Raw genomic sequence first — 19,596 nt, forward strand, 5'->3', positions numbered from 1 at the left:
GGAAAGAATAATTACACACAGGCAGAATGCCAGTAATTGTGTGCTAACTCATTCATAGACATTTTTACATTACATTTTTATATGCGTGTCATGCTTAATAAATAATGTTTAACTAATAAATATAGTGTATATTCGACACACTAGTCTTTACAAAAAAAAAAAAAAAAAAGAAGCTTTTTTTAAAAAAAAAAAACATAAATCAGACATAATGTGACTGTTATGGTCATGAACTGATGTTTGGCAAAGAAGGACTATTCTTGCCCCATTTTCCTCTAAGTGTGACTGATATCACTGCCAGCGTATGTTCAAAGATTCATTCACACATTAACTAGATTAACAGTTTCATTCTCATGATTATACAGCACCAGATCAATAGTTTATTGCTTTCCTGCTAAATCTGAAGCATTTTTCCTGCATGCCTCCTGTAGTGAGATAGGCAAAGCATGATTCTATCATCATTTATTTAACGAGGTCATGCTTTATCTCTTTTGGTGTTTGGACTTTCTTTCTTCCCCTAGAATTACTGTGATGTAATTAAATATCACATTACCATATTCTTTTATGTCATTCCTCTCTTTCTCTCTCAGTTATCTCTGTCCAGAACTAGGGGTGCAACATTGCAGATGTCTGTGTTTGACCAAAAGGGGGTGCAGTTTGATAATTTCACTTCCTGTTCAGTGAGGTGGACCTCCTCCGACCCTAGTAAAAAACTGACACTGTAAAAAACAATAGTTGAAATAACTTGTTACACCACTGCCTAATTTTTTTTAGTTGAGACAATTGAAATATTTTAAGTACTTAATGTTCACATAAGTGACAACTAAAATATAAACAACTATTATTTTTTTTTACAGTGCATAGATTAAATGTATACACCTCTTTTATTATAAGCATGTTTTTAATTTCTTAGTTTAATTTAGATGTATGCAGGGTTTAGGACTGTAGATTAAAAAAAGCAAGATGTAGAGATTAGCTTTGTAAAAGAACTGTTTTTTTTTACCTAATTTGGCATGCAAAAGATGCTCAATGCAAACACAAGTCAAATACCTCTGTCTAGAGAATGTTTGCATAGAAATACAGCAAAAAAGCAGCATAGTCAAATGTCTCCTTACAACTTATTAACCAAATTATGAAAGTGACTAAAGAGCAAACATATATGCTTGGTGTGGTTTTCTATTGCCACGACACCCAACATGAATAATAAATAACTGCTTACCCAGTGCAGCAAATCCAACCTTTCATCCTTTATGCCCTAATTATATGCTGTCACCAGTAGCACCACTAACATCTGTGCTCATACACATCATACACTCCTCTAAATTTCAACCAAAAAAAGCTTTTCCTTAATTTTTTTTTTTAATGTACAATAATCGTCTCCTCGGCAAACCTTTCATAAAAGATACTATGCCTATATCTAATAAGTGTATGTATGTTGTGAAGTGTTTAACCTGACAGCATTGAGGATACAGGCTCCTTTAGTGACTCTATCCATAGGAACGGAGGTTTGTCCTTCTCATGCTCACTGTTTTTGCTGTCAGGAGAGCTTTGGTTGAGTCTTTCATTGTAGATGCCAGTTTACGTGATGGGAAGTGACAGCAGTCAGAGTCCTCTATCTCTGGGTAGTGTTGAGTCAGGCCTCACTTCTCACTGGAGTCTAAGCAAAGCTGGTGTGCTGGAGATCGAACCAAGGCATGCACGGGTGAGATTCATGCACTTAGCATAAATGGTATGCAAACTTGTTTGTGCATTACGCTTCCTTTTTTTAGGTGGGTGTAAGGGTGTCTCCCTCTCACAGTTCCTCTGTGCTGGTGAGGGGAAGAGCTCCAGGCAGGACTAGCCTCAAAGTGTGTGAGCAGCTCCAACAGATAGACACCAGCAACATGTCACTCTCTGATCATCGGACTGACGAGATGCAGATACGGGTAAACAGATCCTGCACAAAAAAACACCAATGACATAGATATTTAATGGAGCCACGTCATGTTCACGTTTACACATTACAATTAAATATCACATGTTTTAAATTTCACATATAATTAAATATAATGGAAACATTTAGGGAACAAATATTCACTAAGAGGTTTCCCTGAACAAACTGCAACTTTGCTGCCTATTAATAGTTAGTAAGGTAATTGTTAAATACTTTTAAGTACTGATAAATTCATAAACAGCTAATTAATACTGAGAGAAAGTGTTAATACGTTATAACGTAACCTATTCAATCTTAAAATCCATAACTCATCACATATTGCTTTAGTCAGATGTATTAGGGCATGTTCAACAAGCGAAACAATGGAAGAATATTATTCAGTGGAATATGACCAATGGAAGTTCAAAATACTCAAAGTTCATGGAAGAATATTATTCAATCATATAGAAAATGGTAATTATATTAAAATGTACACTACCAATCAAAACTGTGAGGCTTTTCCAAACTGCCTGATTTATATACATATACAATCCTGTGATGAATTTTCATTATTCCACTTTTCAGTGTCAAATTTTAAATTAAATCAAATATAAAATGGTTTACTGTCACATTCAATCAACACGACAAAAATATAATGATAGAAATATAATAATTTTAGTTAAAAAAATCTTCTTGACTCAAATACTTCTCAGTGATTGTGTCTAAAGTAAATGAATACTACCTACTAATTAATAAAAATACTTTCTTATTTTACTAAAATTTTAACAAACATGAAATATCTTGCACAAATAAAATGGTAATTTTGACATATACTAAAGCATTTTTAGAACGTGTCCCTTTTCTCTTGTTCTTTCACAGGTGTTTGAAGAGATGCAGTTAACAGCAGGAAGCCTAGGATCCATCCTCATGTCTCCCCTCTCGGTACCTCCTGCAGAGCAATAAGTGAGTTTGTATGTCTGTTTCATGTCAAAAAAATCAATTTTTTTTTCCCCAGCTAGAAAAACCAAGTCAGTATCCACTCCATTAAGTCTGTTCCGCATAACTGCAGTTCTCATGATGATTTGAACGAATGATCTGCTTGATTAAAATGACATTTACATATTTTCTCTCAATTTTACTGAAGTATTGGATGAGGTTGGTTTCATGTAATCTCAGAAAGAACATACACAGACATTTTGCTGCTTAGTCAAAGGTCTGGTCATGCGTGACTAGATAACATCATTTTGATTTTAAAATGTGTGTGTTGTAATGACTCGGTTTGTCCGGTCGATTGCACCTTTAGCCGGTGTATCTCAGGGACAGGGCTTGTTACTCTTGATAACGAAGGTGCGTTGAGGACAGGGCCTGATACGGGCTTTGCTATTTTAGAGGTTTTTGCCATGGACATTTGTGGTATCAAGCAAACACTGCTGATCAGTGTGGAGGTGAGTGTTTACTATGACAAATCCTGTAGCTTTCCCTCATTTTAAATCCTAATGTCAACATCCTTCTTGCCTTAGGTGTCAACAGTGTTGTTGTTGTACGGATTTTGACTGTGTCATCCGTGAACAGTGACAGTGATAGAGCACTTCCTGCCTTCCCTCTGGGCTGGATCATCCGTATCAGTGCTCTAGACTATGATAACAGTCTCATAATATACAAACACTGGTCACAGCTAACAGGTAATTACACAGATACACGTTTATATTACTCACAGCAGTGGTCTAACCTTATTTATTCTGATGACCTTATAGAACTGATAGTTGACAAAGACAGTCGTTTTTTTCTAGTGCAAACAGCATTACCCGGTCTAACCGTTTTGAGGGTGCAAGGAGACCTTACAAACCCATTTCTGAGCGATTACACCCCTCTGTTTGTGATGCCTGCAATCCCAGAGCCTTTAGGATTCCTGCACTCTGGGGATGTTGTCTGCTTCAGCTCTCCCATTACATACCTGCAGGGAAAATCACTAGGTTACTAGCAAGAGTGCCAGTTTTAGTTTTCAGAAACAACCCCCTCTGATCTAAAACCAAAAGTAAACTCCATTATTGAAGCAAACACTAAATATATTTCTTATACATCCTTTCATAGTATACTTTATTTAATGGCATGCCTGTAAAAGGCACTTAGAAGGCCACTGTAAAAATCCTCTAAGATGCGCACTAGAAGGTTTCATCCTTGTCTAGTCTCTGTGCTATTCCTCTTCAGAAATTATGACTCATAAAATACCTTTGTACTTGTCTGTCGTTCCATCTCATCCTTTTCTTTTTCAACTTTGAAGCAAGAATTTAGCCCAGTGTTGCCACGTTGAGGACAAAACAAATTAAGGTATATGCGTGAGCTAAGTGTGCAAAGTACTGGCAGATAAAAACAATACACATATGCACATATTGTGATGATTAAAATTGGTTTACATGGGAAAACACATGCGTATGCTTTTGACTTATCTGCCTTAGGTTTTTCTTTTCTTTTGCTTGCTTTAAGGTCGACGAGGCAGATGGGATGTGTCATCAAGTGAGATCCTTCAAATGAACTCTGAGACTGGAGTGGCATTTGCAAAGAATTCTGGGAAAGTAGCGGTTTACTACAGGTGATCAGTGCCTCTGCACAGTTATATAAGTGTCCTCATGTTTTGTGACATAATAGCTCTGTTCCAAAAACCTAGCAAGTTACCTATGAAGGGCTCAGTTTAAGACATACATGCATATATGTGTATTTATATATATATATATATATATATATATATATATATATATATATATATATATATATATATATACATATATATATATATATATATATATAAACAAAAACCTTTATTTTACATGCAATTAATCACGATTAATTATTTGTCAACACTAATATTTAGTAATAATAAGACAATCTAAAAAAATAACGTCATCAAAATGTAATCTAAAATTGTCATTTAACCTTTTAGGGGATAGGACAATGGGAGTGAAAAAAGTTTGAAAGCCATCAGTATATTCCAGATCAGATCCATCTGTGTTCAGAGGTGGTGAGGTAGCTCACTTTAGGTTTTGAAATAGACTGAATGTGAATGTTATAAATGAAAAGGCCTTTCTGGTGTAATGCAGGTAACAGTGGAGCCTGCATCCGTTCCTGTATTCATTCCTCCCGCTGCTAGAGTCCTGACTAACTGGCCTGAAGCTTCAGAAAACACTGTCAGAGTGGATCTGAACACCTCTGCTGCCAGCACTGGTGAATCCTTTACACCTCCGCATGAGATTGAGGGAGGACACTGCTCACGACCATGGGAAACTTCTGATGTGCCTTTAATCCTACTAAATAAGAGGAACTTAAGAATAGTGATTAATAATTAGACTGTTGGGCATTTTAAGAGATTTTAATCCAAATATTAAATTCCGTCTGGAGGGTCCACAGGTCCCCCTTTAATCACTTAAGCACTTAATTCTTAGACTAGAAATAATTGTCAGTGGTGATTATCTCTAACTGTTTAATATGTGCAATTAAAAAATATGGTGGGTGGGAAGAGAAATTATTTCAACTTTATTTGACCTGCATAGATCTTAGATCTGGCCAGGATTTTCACTTTCAGAGACATGGATACATTTCTGTGCAGACGGAAAATGAGGTTGGGACTGACTGACTTCAGATACAAGTAGCTTTACTGGCATGGTAAAATATGGATTTATTTTGCCAAAGCACTGATGACATTAAATTACCAAAACATTTTCACACACAAGAGGTAGAAGGCAAAAAGTTTTTTTTAAACACTGTATTGTTATTCAAAGAAATATATAATGTATTTTTACAACTTTGGAGCTTAGCAGGTTACCTTTCTGAATTGCTGCATCAGTATAGCCTCTCAAGAATCCTAAGATCTGGCAACCAGAGCCTTCTTTTAATTCCCCACTCCAGACTTAAGCGCAGAGGTGACCAAAGCCTTTTCAGTAATTGGCCCTCGCTTAAGGAATGATTTGCCAGTGGAGATTAGAATGGCCTCTAGCCTGACCTTTTTTAAATCTCTTGTAAAAACCATCTGTTTTCATTGGCCTGTTAGGTTTTGTATTGTTGCCTATTGTATTTTCTATTTGGGTTTTAGTTTTTGTCTTTGTTTTATTGATTTTCTTCTCATGCTGCTCCTTTTGTAAAACGCTTTGGTCAGTCTTGTGGCTGTTTTGAAGTGTGATATTTAAATGAAGTATACTTGAAATTAGCTGTACATGTGTATTTGTTGCTGCTGTAAAGCAACCTGAATTTCATAATCATTCACCAAACCTACATACTCGCATAACAGATGTTTGGGGGAAGCATGGGAAAAAACAGCAGCAATTGACCTTATTCGAAAAGTGTACCATTAGAATAATTCTCAAATTGGTATTTAGGGGTAAAAAAAATGTACATACAGTTGCTGTTATTCAGTGCTGAAAATATTGTGTGCTTGTGACTCTTTCTCTCTTTCTATCTCCTTCTCCATCTTAGTTCAATGCAATCTAGATCAGCGGGAGATCATAGACAAGAAACTACATCCTGAGGCAGAGCTACTGCGCTCTTTACACTTTGGCGCCCCCTGTTCAGAGATGAGAATACTGCAGGCTATCTTTAATACAACACCCTTCTACAGTTCAGACACTGGTGAAAAAAGTACAATACAATTATTTATTAAGCTCCATGTTATGTCTGAAGCATGAAAGAGCCCAAGGGTGTTCTTTTTGTTTAATGTTTTAAAAATATTATACAGCACAATTGTTATAGCACCAAATCAGCATATAAGAATGATTTTGTAGAATATATAAAATAGAAATAAATGTTGCTATTTATTCCATTGTATGAAGCAAGCCCTTATGACTCACTTGTAATCTGTCCGTCATGTCCTGTTTTAGCTCAGTGCAGCTGCAGGATCTCTGTGCAGCCCCAGTCAGACTCCATCCTCCATCTCCTGTCCACTCGGTCTCTCTCCATCCATCTGTCTGCCTGTCTGCAGACTCCATCAGCCCCAGCTGCCCTGCTGTCGCTTCCTGAGTCGCCACACTGTCCCTTCAGCTCCTGTGCGCGCCAGCATTTCATTGTCCTGTCACCAAGATCAAACTATCCTCCCTGCAGCCTGTGGCTGAAATCGCAGTGTTTGGCATCACAGACATCCTCGGCACACTGAGGGTGAGAATGAGAGAATTCACGGGGGAGAATGAGAAAATTCACGGGGGAGATGCTTTTGAAATGAAATCACTTCTCAGTTTTTTCTTTCTTTCTTGTTATCTAATTAGGTTCAGTCAGACACCCCTGACATTGTGTTATCTGATCCAGTCCGCTCAGATGAAGACCCCTTATTTCAGTCTATCCAACCCTACATTTACTGGATCAGGTACCGTCTACTGCAAGCATTACCCTGTACACAACCTGGACTCAGGTCAGAGAGCAAGAAACACTTTCCACTGGGTTCTACATGTACAGTAATGTTTGGGCTCAGTATGAAGTATATTTAAAGAAATAAGTATTTTATTCAGCATTAAATTGTGACAAAAAAGTGACAACAATTATTCAACCAAATTATTTAAATATTTATAAAATTATTTAAATTTAAATAAAATATTAAGCAGCTCAATTTTTCAACATTGATTATAGTACGCAATTGTTCTTGAGCACAAAGTCAGCATATAAGAATGATTTGTATACACTAAAAGAAGCTTTTCTAGCCTAGATTTTTTTGTTTTGTTTTCAGCCAAAAAACCAAAAAATTCTTAAATCAATATGGATCAATAGGTAAAAATTATTGTCGTTTTCAGAAAAAAACAAGTCAAAATTATGTGACTTTTTACTTGAAACAAGCAAAATAATCTGCCTATGGGGTAAGCATAATAATAGTTTTTTCTTTAAAATAAGATTATTTTGCTTAGCCCATTGGTAATCTTGGAACGAATTCTTGTTGATTTTGGTGTTTGCTGTATTGGCCACTACTGCTGCACTTTTCATAGGTAAAGTCATACTCAAGCATTTTAACTTCTGATTCTGTGCAACAGTAAATATGCTTGATGTCCAGGGATTCTGATTTACAATCAGCATTTGAAGCTGTGGCCCTGTGGATCTTCTTATATTGTCTTAAATGTTTGATTTTATTTGATCCAACTTCTTTACCTTAAAGGTACACTCTGTAGTTTCTATATGAAATCTATTAGATTAATAAATAATCTCACCATGTCATACATTAATCTTCTGGTAAAACCAGACTTTCCTCTCTTGATGTTTGAAGAACTTCTACAATCATTTAATCTTAATTTCCTCTTTTCCTACAATCATCTGCAAGCTCAATCAAAACCCAATTAACTGAACAAAGTTCCTGCCATACATTGCTTTCTTTTGGATAATCATTTTGGCTCAGACGTCATAATACAAAAGAAAAGAACCCGTCCACTGCATTGTGGCTTTACTTACAAAGACGGTATGTTCCTCATTTTATACATCACAGCTATTTACTTCAAAACTTTTTAATAAGGGAAAAGGTTACTGAGTGCACCTAAATTTGCCACAACAATATACCACTTAAAATTTGAAAATATGTTTTCTAAATTTACAGAAGACAAACATTTCTTCCTGTGGCTCACACCTTCACTGCCAATACCAAAAGTCCTGCAGAGAAAACAGTACTAAATAACTGCATCTTTTGCCTCACTTTATTCTTTCTGAGAACCTTTTCAGCAGTAAACACATGCAAACTACTTCAGGTTCCTGAAGAGCGTTATTTCTTATTTTTACTTGCACTACCCATGTCTATTACTCTAAAGTTTGAGTTCATCAAATAATTTTTTTTAATGCTTTTAATCTACAAGGATGCATTAAAACGTGAGAGTAAAGACATTTTATTATATTTATAAGTATTTCTTTGAGTAAATTTTTTTTTTATTTGTTCACAAGGGATGTCCAATTAAAAAAATATATTAAGCAAAACCAGCATCAAATAATTGTATATCATATAATTGTATATATGTGTACATAATTGGTCATTAGCTTTGAGCCGTAGGAGAAATATTTAAAAAACTGTACTGACCCAACTCCTTTATGTTTAACTCGTCGAGTGTGAACAGTTTGCCTGTTGCTCTGGTGATATTAAGCTATACAACAGAAAAAGCAGGTCACAATGCAGATAAGCTGGTAAATTATCTTCCACAACACGCACATAAATGAAAAATGAGCCTTTATTTAAAGTAAGAGAGAGAGAGACAGGTTTGGTGATTAAACACCTCACACGCTCTGTTCAGACAGCACTTTGACTTTTCAAGTTTTCTGGCACTCTTCTCGGTTTAGCTTTGATCCCCATCGCCCCGTTACAGATCAGAAACACGGCCTCGGAGTCACTGAAATCTCTGTGGAGTGGCCAATCCTGTCTCTCCTCCCGTGGTCTCCCTCATCCTTGCATAATGGTTAATGAGAGACTAGTGCTGCTTTCTCCTGAACGAGCATCCTGTTAACAGAGAGAAAGAACAAAGCTTTTAGAATTTAGTTTAACATTAATTCTGTATTTTGCCGCACAGTTGTGGAAAATGTAATTCTACGAAAAAAAAATATGTAACAGCGGATAAAACAGAGCGAAGAAAAGTTGTTCAAGGCACAATTAAACTCTTAGGCTTTTAAAGAATAAGCGTATCATTTCATGAAGGATGCCCTGCCAGGTGCTTGATTAATGTGCTTGAGGTGTTTTCACCAGTGCATTACTTACATGTTATTTTCTTATCTGTTAATGTTAGAAATTCATGAGCAGTTTTACTTTGAAAAATGGCTTGTCCTAACAGGGTTCTTAAACATCAAAGACTCAAGTGAGTGACAAACAGCAAGTGCTACTGAGAAATACATTCAAGTTCTACATTTATTTATTCTGTCAGGTTCAAAAATAACTAATAGCACACACTGCAATTATTTGCACCTAAAATGAAAGTTTTAAAATCTTTCATATTGCAATAATTTCGGTCTTCAAATGAATATAGAAACAACATTAAGACAGTATATTTTTAATATTTGTTTAATAGCATAATAAATGTCTTTTTATGATTGAAGGCTAGTATCACTGATACAAATACTACTAATGTCCCCTGGAAATTATTCTTGCCCCTAATATTTAACCACTGACTATATGAAATGTTGACTATACTAACATTAAAGTGTTGCTTGGGTCGTACTGCAGCGTGGCTGTTTTGAGGTGAATGTGTATCTGTCGGTCACTGCACCGAATCCTGTACTTAGTAATCACATATTCTAAAATTACGTCTAGATATATATGACCCAAATAAATATCTTCACTGCATATTGTCATCTAAAAAAAGTCAGTCTACCATGAAAAAAAAAAAAGCATCAAATCGCTCTATTGGGATTTAATCTAACAATCAAATAGATTATATCACATCAAACCCTGCAGATTATTACTGTTATACTTTATTCTCCAATTATTAATGTTAACAATATCAGCATTGCGTGACTGAGTATGTAGATTGTATTTTGTGTACAGTCTAATCTCTGATTGTCATTCGATTTCATATTAAAGAAATAGTTTTAACCCCAAAAGCAAACTATGCTCCCTTTAAACTGGTTTTCTTTAAAATACAAATCTTGTGTAATCCCAAGCTATCTGTAATCAAAGCACATTTAAAACTGGAATATAATTTAATTAGTTTCATATAAGCATTTCTGGATTACAATCCGCCATCAAAATAAAGATTTCTTTTTACATTTAATTATTCCAGCTGCTATGAGAATAAAAAAGACCATTAAACAATGCACCTCCTGCAGGATCCTCACAGATGAATAAGAAACTCGATAATAAGGTGTCATTTGTTAACATTAATGTATTAACTAACATGAACAAACAATGATCAACATTACTTGTATTCATATTTTTTTTAATATTAGTTAATAAAACTACAGTGTTAGTGCATTAATGTTAATGTGATTTTAAAATTGCATTAGTAAATGCTGAAATTAATAAATGCTTCAATCTTAGTTCATGTTAACAAATGAACCTTATTGTAGAGTGTTACTGCTTTTTCTGAGCAATCATTTTAAGCAAAATAATCAGTTGCCGTAAAAGTCTCAAAAACCTTTTTCTTTTGTTTACAAATTCACACTAATGAAGCAATTTAAATTCTTTAATAGAACATACGAATGTCAATTTGTGGGTGGGAAACTAAATAATTAGATTCTTGAGTGGTACAGAAACAATCTGCTACTACCTCTCATGCTTTCTGCTGAACTTTTTGCCAGCAGGGCAGCGAGTTTCAGAGCTTCACCAATCATCAGGCTTCAGCTCAAGAAGAGAACAATGATCAAGTGGGAAACACTAGGGTGGTCTGTGTGGGCGTGTTGCCATGGCACTGGCACATTTACAAGCGCATGTATGTGTATCTTTGATCTGTGAGTGCACTTCCAGCCATATTTCTCCCACGCCAAAACATGAATTCATTAGTCATCTTCTGAAGGCTGTATTTTAATGTGTTAGTGTGACATGTTCTGACTGCAGCTGGAAAGAAGAAAAGCCCACTTTGGGATTCTGCTCATGGGATCGGATTTCTCAAGTAACTAGAGAAACTAGGTTCTTTCATGCTTTGGGCAATCCCTCTGAAGTCATGCGCAGTGTTGTCCGTGTATACAAGTAATACCTTCTGTGAGGCGCGCCTTTCCTCCGGTGGGCTGGCAGAGCACTGTAGAGCATCCTACACACAAGACCACCGTCTGTGCATGACTGAACACCGTAGTGATCTTATAACAGCCTGCAAGGAGAGAACGGTCAGAAGTTTCAGACATGCTCCGATGCACTAGCTTATGGTCACCTCTGTGATTTTATGTGGACACACAGCATATCAGGCACCGACAACAATGCCTGTTCACATTTTCAGCAGCCTTGGTTCTAGAAATAATATTGTTCTTTTCCTGTCCTTTTATTTTACTTTTGTTGTCCATTTTGATTCACTGGTTGGTGAAAATTTCTCATAGGTATTGTGGGTTTTATTGTGGTTTTAGGTATCGTGTTGGTAAACAATTACCCATAAAACAAGATGCAGATTGATTGCTGAAGCCATATACCATCTCAACAACTCTGTAGCTCAGAATGTGTTCAAAATACATTCCCATGGAAAACATTGATGTAATTTTTAATTCTAGAATTAATCGAGTAACATCTGTTAATACGGCAGTCGGTTTACAGTGATTGTATTGACATTCACAGGGTCATTTTGGTGAACAGTGAGAAATGGGAGTCAGGGGCCCTGTCATCAAACAGCATTTTCAGTTCGAGCGTTCGTTCTCTGAATCGAACGTACGTATGTGTTTTTGGTAAAGCCGTCATCCCATGAAATGCTTAGCGGATGAAGCTTAGGTGAAAACGTTTCATATTAAGCCATTCTGTTTTAATTATGTAAATTCCTACCCAATCTCACACACCTGCGTGTAAATAGTATGTCAAATAAAAACGAAAACTTGCGGTATTGACCTTATGCTACAGGATGGGTAGGTTTAGGGTTGTGGGGTGGATGCGCATCATATAGACACTAAACACGTGCGTGTCAGTACGACATTTTTATTTTGTGTGCTATTTATAGGCATTTTCATGAGACCGGGCTGGTTTCACAGTATTCATTCCTTTTATTAAAGCAGACATTTTTCAGATTTTTCTTAAAATTTGTATTAGTACCATTCCCCTTGCGTCTGGTTGGGTTGCTTTACAGCTTTTTATGGGGGGGAAACACTTTCAAAAAGAACAAAGGCTGTTGAAAAGCTCTGTCTCATAGCGGCTCGGATTGCTGTGCGGATGGTACCTGGGCATTTGACATCCATAAAATAAGAGTTGGGACTCTGTACGAGACGCTTCTTCTTGTGTCTTCTCTTCTCCTCCTCTGGTGTTGGGTGCAGTAAGTCCTTCGCGAGCTGGAAGGGATAAGAAATGTGTCAATCATATTGGCAAGGTTTTAGCTACGGTTTATTATGTTGTAGTTATTCAACGCAACAACAGCCCCGTAGCGACTCAGTAACGGAAAGAGTCACACAAGTGACAGTTACATGGGCTTGATGATCAGCTGATTGTCAAATCATGCACAACACTGCCACGACAAAGGGCGACTCCGTTCTTGACATACTTTCCGTCTAACCAACCATAAGAGGGATGTGCGACCAATATTCCACCTTCAAACATAATTATCCTTAAGCTATTATCTACATCACACAATTTCAGCGACGTGTTATCGTAATTTTCTTTTATTTCCATGTGAAGCACGACGCTTTCCATGCGTTTCTAACGCATATGCACGCGGCCATCTTGTCGTTCCTATACACATAGCACGCGCTTCGCTCTTTTCCATTAACTTCAAACCTCAAATACATGAAATTAGCTCGCCGTGGCCGGTAAATTCATAAAAACGCAATCCTCCCCCAGCACATCGGCGCGTTTTAACGCACACACCACGCGTGATTAGGTTTTAAACGGACTTAATTGCACTAGCACGCACTTACAGGCATGTTGGCGACCGAGGAGCAGCAGCCGAAAAGGGGGGGCGCCGGAAATACATGGCGCATATGAACGGGGCTCGAGAGCAGGGGCAGGAAATACTTCACTGACATTTAATAAAAGCGTTTAGTCGTAATTTATTTACAAAGACGTGAGCTCGGATATAGTAAGGATATAGGAAGGTTCAAAGGCATTTAAACTCTTGGACGTCGTACTTATTTATACGCAATAATACCCTAACAGGCAACGGATATATGAAAAAAATAACACTGAGACATAATAATCTATAATATATTATTACAACAATTGAATGATAATTTGAATGTTATAATATTTTGCGTTTTTACCATTTGTTTTAGATCTAATAAATATCACATAGGCTATTTATAATAAACAGTATTTATTATTGTTAACTAGAACTATTACTCTTAGCTAAAATTATAAAAAATAGTTCACTTAAAAAAAATAATGCAACTAATGGAAATAAATATGTATTGAAATATGTAATAATGCTGCTAACAAAACTAATCATGTAATCAAATAAATTGATAAAATGCAATAAATAAAACTAATACAATACTAACAATTTTACACTGTGACAGGAACTGTCAATTTAGGCCCAATATGCATGTCCAAATTCATTCATCACTACGTCTGCAAAACAGTTCATTTCTGTACAGTGTTTAGAAAAGTGATGTAGGCCTGGTTTTATAGACGGGGCTTAGCCTAAGCCGAGATTAAGCCATATAGTTCAATTAAGACACTTAAGTAATTTTTTTATAAACATGCCTTAAAAAGAAAAACACAAAAACTAAACCAAAAAAAACCTGAACATTATTGGTGTGCATCTTAAGACAAAACAAAGGCACTGACATGTTTAAGATCAGTCAATGCAAGTTTCTTTTAGTTAAAACAGCTCAAACTTACATTTTAGTCTGTGAAACCGGGGAGTTTTTTTTAGGAAGAGCCATTAGACCAATTTTACGGTATCAGAGATAACAGTGTTTAGGTTATAATATTTTAATACATTTATAATAAAAATGATATGGCCTTACATAATTTAATGTTACAATTTTACATGCCAAAAGGCAAAGGCCCCAAATGCATCACTTAATTCTTTTTTTTTTTTTTTATTATTATTATTATTATTATTATTTTATATAAAGAAAAAAACGATTTGATCTTATATTAAAAAGGATTATAAAATGCTACAAAAAACTTCATAAACCCTGCTACCCATTTCAAAAGCAGACTGAAAGCACTTTGGGTGAAGCGGGTGCTTCATGTCAGTGTCTCGCGCGTCAATGGCGCCCTCTGTCGACGGACGCGGGTCTCGGTTCTAGTTCGTTTTATTAAACCTCTCCCTCCCTCGACGTCAGCTTTTGGGAACTCGGGCAAGGGAAAGTTTGGGGAGAAAAAAAGTCCGCTGTTGTCTATGTATGGATGAATGCTGAAAGCCAGTCGCACAGGAGAGAAAACCAGCGCAGCGCGGAATGGCGAATGCGTGGCATCCGTACTAAAAAAAAAAAAACTCATCTTAGGCGCGTAAAAGGGCTGTGAGCAAACTTTTCCACTTTTGTTTTGATGCGATTGTTTTTACCTCTTATCTGGACGGACACAGACCGCAAAGCGAAACTCGAGTTCACCGGTGACAATTTTCCAGGCAAACGAAAATCCATGAAGTTTGAAACGAGGAGGACATGAACGTTAAACGGACGGAAGGATTTTAAAAGGTTGCGCGTGACTGAGCGTTAAGAACAAATCGCGGGGGGAAAGTCATTTAAAACTCGCTAAAATAACTAGACAAAACGAACAATGGCAAAGAAATACGACTTCCTCTTTAAACTGTTGCTTATTGGCGATAGTGGCGTTGGCAAGACCTGTTTGATCATCCGTTTTGCGGAGGACAATTTCAATTCGACGTACATATCGACCATCGGTAAGTGAACACAATCAACCTGTTTCAAACACTGCTTGATATGGTGAGACGTGTCGCTCTTCTGCCAGGTTTCTAGCTTGTAAAACAAGTGCTACCCCGAGTGCTTGTTCATGTCAGTACTAGTCTAAACGTCGTCTCATTCCAGCCTGCCCCAGTATAACTCAATCAGTCCTGCGGATCGTCCCGTGCTGTGTGTGTATCCTCCTCCCCGATTGCATTTCCGGCCCTCTCGCTCTGCTTTACTTCTGCCAGCCACGGCCTGCCCCTTCTCTCTATCTCGTTTTGCAATCTTTCTTTCCCCAGCTACACCCCCCTTCTTTTCTGCATCAGATGGAGGCCATCCTCCGTGGCATTTAGTGCATTCACCCGGATCTTCAAAAGACCCAGTTCCTCCCTCCCTTTTCCCATTTAATTCACTGAAAAACAAACCAGGGTGTTTATTAAACCATCAGAGCAGCGATTGTATCTCATTATGTCCGCTCTTGTATTTCAGAATGTAGCAGACGTTCATTAGTCCACTTTTATTAGGCCTCTCGGGGTTAAAACATGTTCACCCTTCCTTCCTGCCCCTCCTGGTTTATGTTCCCCATTTCTCTTTTTCCTAGGTATTGACTTCAAAGTGAAGACCATTGAGGTTGAGGGAAAGAAGGTCAAACTGCAAGTCTGGTAAAAAAATAAATACAAATATATTTTTATATTTTATTATAAATTCCTGTTTTAGTGATTTAGGTAAACCTAAACTAAACAAGCTAAACAGAAATATTCTGACTACTAATATTTTTTTATTTCATATTTTTTATTTCATTTCAGTTGCAATTTATCACTTAATGATTTTTTTTCAATTGGCTATAAATTTACCCTGAAATATATTTATTATTTTTATTTTTGATAGGAGTCCTCTTTGTTTAATAAATGAAGTTAAGAGTTTTGTAAACTATATAGACTATATACACACACACACACACATATCTATATATACATGTATACAGGGGTTGGACAATGAAACTGAAACGCCTGGTTCATTAGTATGGTGTAGGGCCTCCTTTTTACTGTGTATATTTAATATGTATTTATAAATGCGCACACATAATACACATTTATATTATAGATAAGCGAACATTTTATATATAATTATATTTAATATAAACAACTTATTTTTAAACATATAAATGCATGTGCTTGTATTTATATATACATAAATATACACAGCATGCACATTATGTAAAGAAAAACTTATTTTGGATGCAATTAATCGTTTGACAACTGATAAAAAATGTGTGTATATATATATATATATATATATATATATATATATATATATAATATAAATATATATTTATATGTATAAATATAAATATATATTTATATGTATAAAAATATATAAATAAATAAATATATATATATAAATAAATAAAATGTTTATATATATATATATACAAACTAAATATATTAATGCATAGATATGTTTGTAAAATTAGAGAAAGTTGTGCTTTATCAAACTGTCTATTCATTAAAAATTCTTTACATATGTACAGGGTGTCTGTGTAAATACAGGGGCAGTGTTGTGTACACAAAAAATGTCTTCATAGTCTTTATCTGTCTGACAGCTCTGTGTAAATGTGCCAAAGGTGGAGTCCAGTTGACTTTAGCTAAAACTTCCCACAGACCTTCTGACAATTCAGTAAAGTCATTTTATGATTGACGAGTGCAAAGTCCAGCTGATATACAAGACGTTTATTAAACTTGCCACTTTTTTGCTGACAAGCTTTCTGAGTGCTAAAATGTTTCATATATCCAAATGGTTTTATATGCCAGGGACACAGCGGGACAGGAGAGGTTTAAGACCATCACCACTGCATACTACAGAGGGGCTATGGTGAGACGAGAAACATATTAATACAGACAATCCTTTTGGTCCTGCAGCCATCTGTAAACTTACTTGTGTGGATATTGTGAAACAAGATTATTTCAACAGTTTGCATGACAAATCATACACTTGAATTTAAATGCGCTGTTTTGATCTTTCAGGGCATCATCCTTGTGTATGACATCACTGATGAAAAATCCTTTGAGAATATTCAGAACTGGATGAAGAGCATCAAAGAAGTAAGTAATAAAATCTGTTATTACAGGCATTATAGTGTTTTTTTTTTTTTTTTTTTTTAAGAAAATGCAATGCTGTAGGTGATTAAATGAATTTGTGCTTGCATCTCTTGAAGTAGAGGTGGACATATGATCCTTAGTATATTTCTGTGTCCCATCCCTGCTGTTTCGGCAGCTTGACGCTTTTTTTTTTTTTTTTTTTTTTAGGGAAACCAAACCTTTGGAAATTTGACTTTAAAGGTTTAATATTTTTATTTACAGCATAACAATTCAGTCTCACTGTTGTATGTAGAATGATTACAATCAGATGTCTTTTGCAACCTCCAGAAAAGCATAAAACGAATCAAGCTTTTTTTTAAATGTGAGTTTCAGTTCTTGATGAGATGCCATAGGAAGTAGGTCCTGCACAGGTTACCAGGAAAACAGATGCCGTTTAAATACAAATGGGGCCTTTTGTTATCAGTCTCGATTATGAAGAAAATGAGGAAGTGAGTGCATTGCTATGTTCTGTTTCCCAGAATGCATCAGCAGGTGTAAGTCGGATGTTACTGGGTAACAAGTGTGATATTGAGACCAAAAGGAAAGTGTCAAAGGAGATAGGTGAGAAGGTAAGTGCTAGCATGCATGTGGGTGTATAAAAGGTGTTTTATAGGTGTTAGAAATGGCTTTTCAGTCAGTTTTTTTTTTTTAAAAAACATTTTTTCAGCTTAAAATGAACTAAAACATTTTTATTAAAAAAGTGATTTTCGTTTATTATAGCTCGCAAAGGAACACGGTATTCGATTCTTCGAGACTAGTGCAAAATCAAGCATCAACGTTGAGGAGGTATGGACAAAGAAATGCTGTTTTCTAGTTGAGTATCATTCGTTTATAGTCACGCTTGATCTTTATTTGTTATATGGTTATCTGTATTCATCTTGTAGTCTTTAACGATTCTTTTGATATTGAGATTTTTGAGAATTCGTCTGACAGTGAATAATAAAAACACAAATGGTTATTAAGAAAAACGCGAACTGTAATTCTGTGCATCTCTGTATGTAGTTGGTCTACTTTTAATTTAACTTTATTTCCGTAGTCTTTCGCTTCTCTGGCACGAGACATTTTGCTCAAGTCAAATAAGAAGCCGGTGAGTTTTTTCAGTGTGTGATACATAAAATAGATATAGATGCTTACGGTCTGCATGTTTAATACTGAACGCTTTAAAGTGATTCAACTGTTCTTATTTGTGTTTTGTCTTGACACGTATAACAATGACTTGTTTTTATGCCAAATCTTAAGATTAAGTTAACAAGAACTTTTTTGTGTATTTTGTTTTTTTTACAGAGTCCCACTGGTCGTGAGGTGAAACTTACCAGCACAGAGAAAAAGTCTTCCAAATGTAGTCTTCTTTAGATATGCTTTTATCCAGAGGATGGTCTCACTACACACAATCACATACAGTAACACAGCATTGTTATTGCCAGAGAGTAATTGGAAAAGTGAACATGGAATGCTAATAGGAAGTGGTTTCAAAGTATGATGGAAGTAGTAAGATATGAAATACATGATATGAGATATGAAACGGGGCACGGCTTTCATATGCTTAAAGGAAAATAAAAATGTTTTTAACTTCATGTTTATATTTTCACACTACTCTACAAAAACAGTGACTTGGCTACATCAAGACAGTGTTAGTTTTCACCACTTTTGCACAGTCACAATGAAGAACAGGTTCCTGTTGAATCTATCTTTGACATCTTCAAGTGAAATATATATAGTCCAGTTTGATGGTCGTTCAGCACTTTTTGACCAATGCTTTGAATTTTTGGTGCTATAAAAGGTGAACAACTTTTCAAAGACTTTGACTTCTGATGGATGGATGACCGATTTTGACCGATTGGTTGGGAATATAATAATGTTCTACTGAAAATTCACAGAGTGTTTCTACAAAAAGGGATTATGATCTGACATAATCCAAATATTTGGTTTTCCATAAATGTTGCATCAAATTCATGTCTTCCTGCCTGTTTCTATATTTTTTTCCACAGCATATTTCTCAGAATTTGCACAATGATCTTTTAATAAAAAAATGTTCATAATCATATATTTCTAGTATTGTATTTGTCCCCTCTTTTAGTTAACATACGGTAAATAAGTGTAACACTGTATTGTTTCGAGAAATAACTGAAAATGTATTATCTA

General features: G+C 35.7%; 2 protein-coding genes and 1 pseudogene across 3 annotated transcripts; 2 read left to right on the forward strand and 1 right to left on the reverse strand.

Annotated features, from left to right (window-relative positions):
* The first annotated feature begins 623 nt into the window (after positions 1-623).
* LOC122360841 lies at positions 624-9,196 on the forward strand (annotated as a pseudogene).
* Positions 9,064-13,501, reverse strand: rps27.2 (ribosomal protein S27). Its single transcript, XM_043260481.1, has 4 exons — positions 13,379-13,501; positions 12,688-12,796; positions 11,533-11,643; positions 9,064-9,347 (listed from the first exon to the last, which is right to left on the reverse strand). The coding sequence occupies exons 1-4, from the start codon at positions 13,484-13,486 to the stop codon at positions 9,319-9,321; spliced, it is 357 nt and encodes a 118-aa protein (XP_043116416.1). The 5' UTR covers positions 13,487-13,501; the 3' UTR covers positions 9,064-9,318.
* A 1,148-nt stretch (positions 13,502-14,649) lies between these two features.
* On the forward strand, positions 14,650-19,498 carry rab13 (RAB13, member RAS oncogene family). Of its 2 annotated transcripts, XM_043260479.1 has the most exons (9): positions 14,650-15,312; positions 15,918-15,978; positions 17,128-17,188; positions 17,341-17,418; positions 17,623-17,655; positions 17,934-18,023; positions 18,175-18,240; positions 18,491-18,541; positions 18,739-19,498. In XM_043260479.1, the coding sequence occupies exons 1-9, from the start codon at positions 15,189-15,191 to the stop codon at positions 18,805-18,807; spliced, it is 633 nt and encodes a 210-aa protein (XP_043116414.1). In that variant the 5' UTR covers positions 14,650-15,188; the 3' UTR covers positions 18,808-19,498. The 2 variants fall into 2 exon arrangements, with proteins under 2 accessions (XP_043116414.1, XP_043116415.1); XM_043260480.1 differs by lacking the exon at positions 17,623-17,655 and having other exon boundaries at positions 14,676-15,312.
* The last annotated feature ends 98 nt before the right edge of the window (positions 19,499-19,596 follow it).

Source organism: Puntigrus tetrazona, chromosome 16 (assembly GCF_018831695.1).
Source record: "Puntigrus tetrazona isolate hp1 chromosome 16, ASM1883169v1, whole genome shotgun sequence".
Classification (NCBI taxonomy): Eukaryota; Metazoa; Chordata; class Actinopteri; order Cypriniformes; family Cyprinidae; genus Puntigrus; species Puntigrus tetrazona.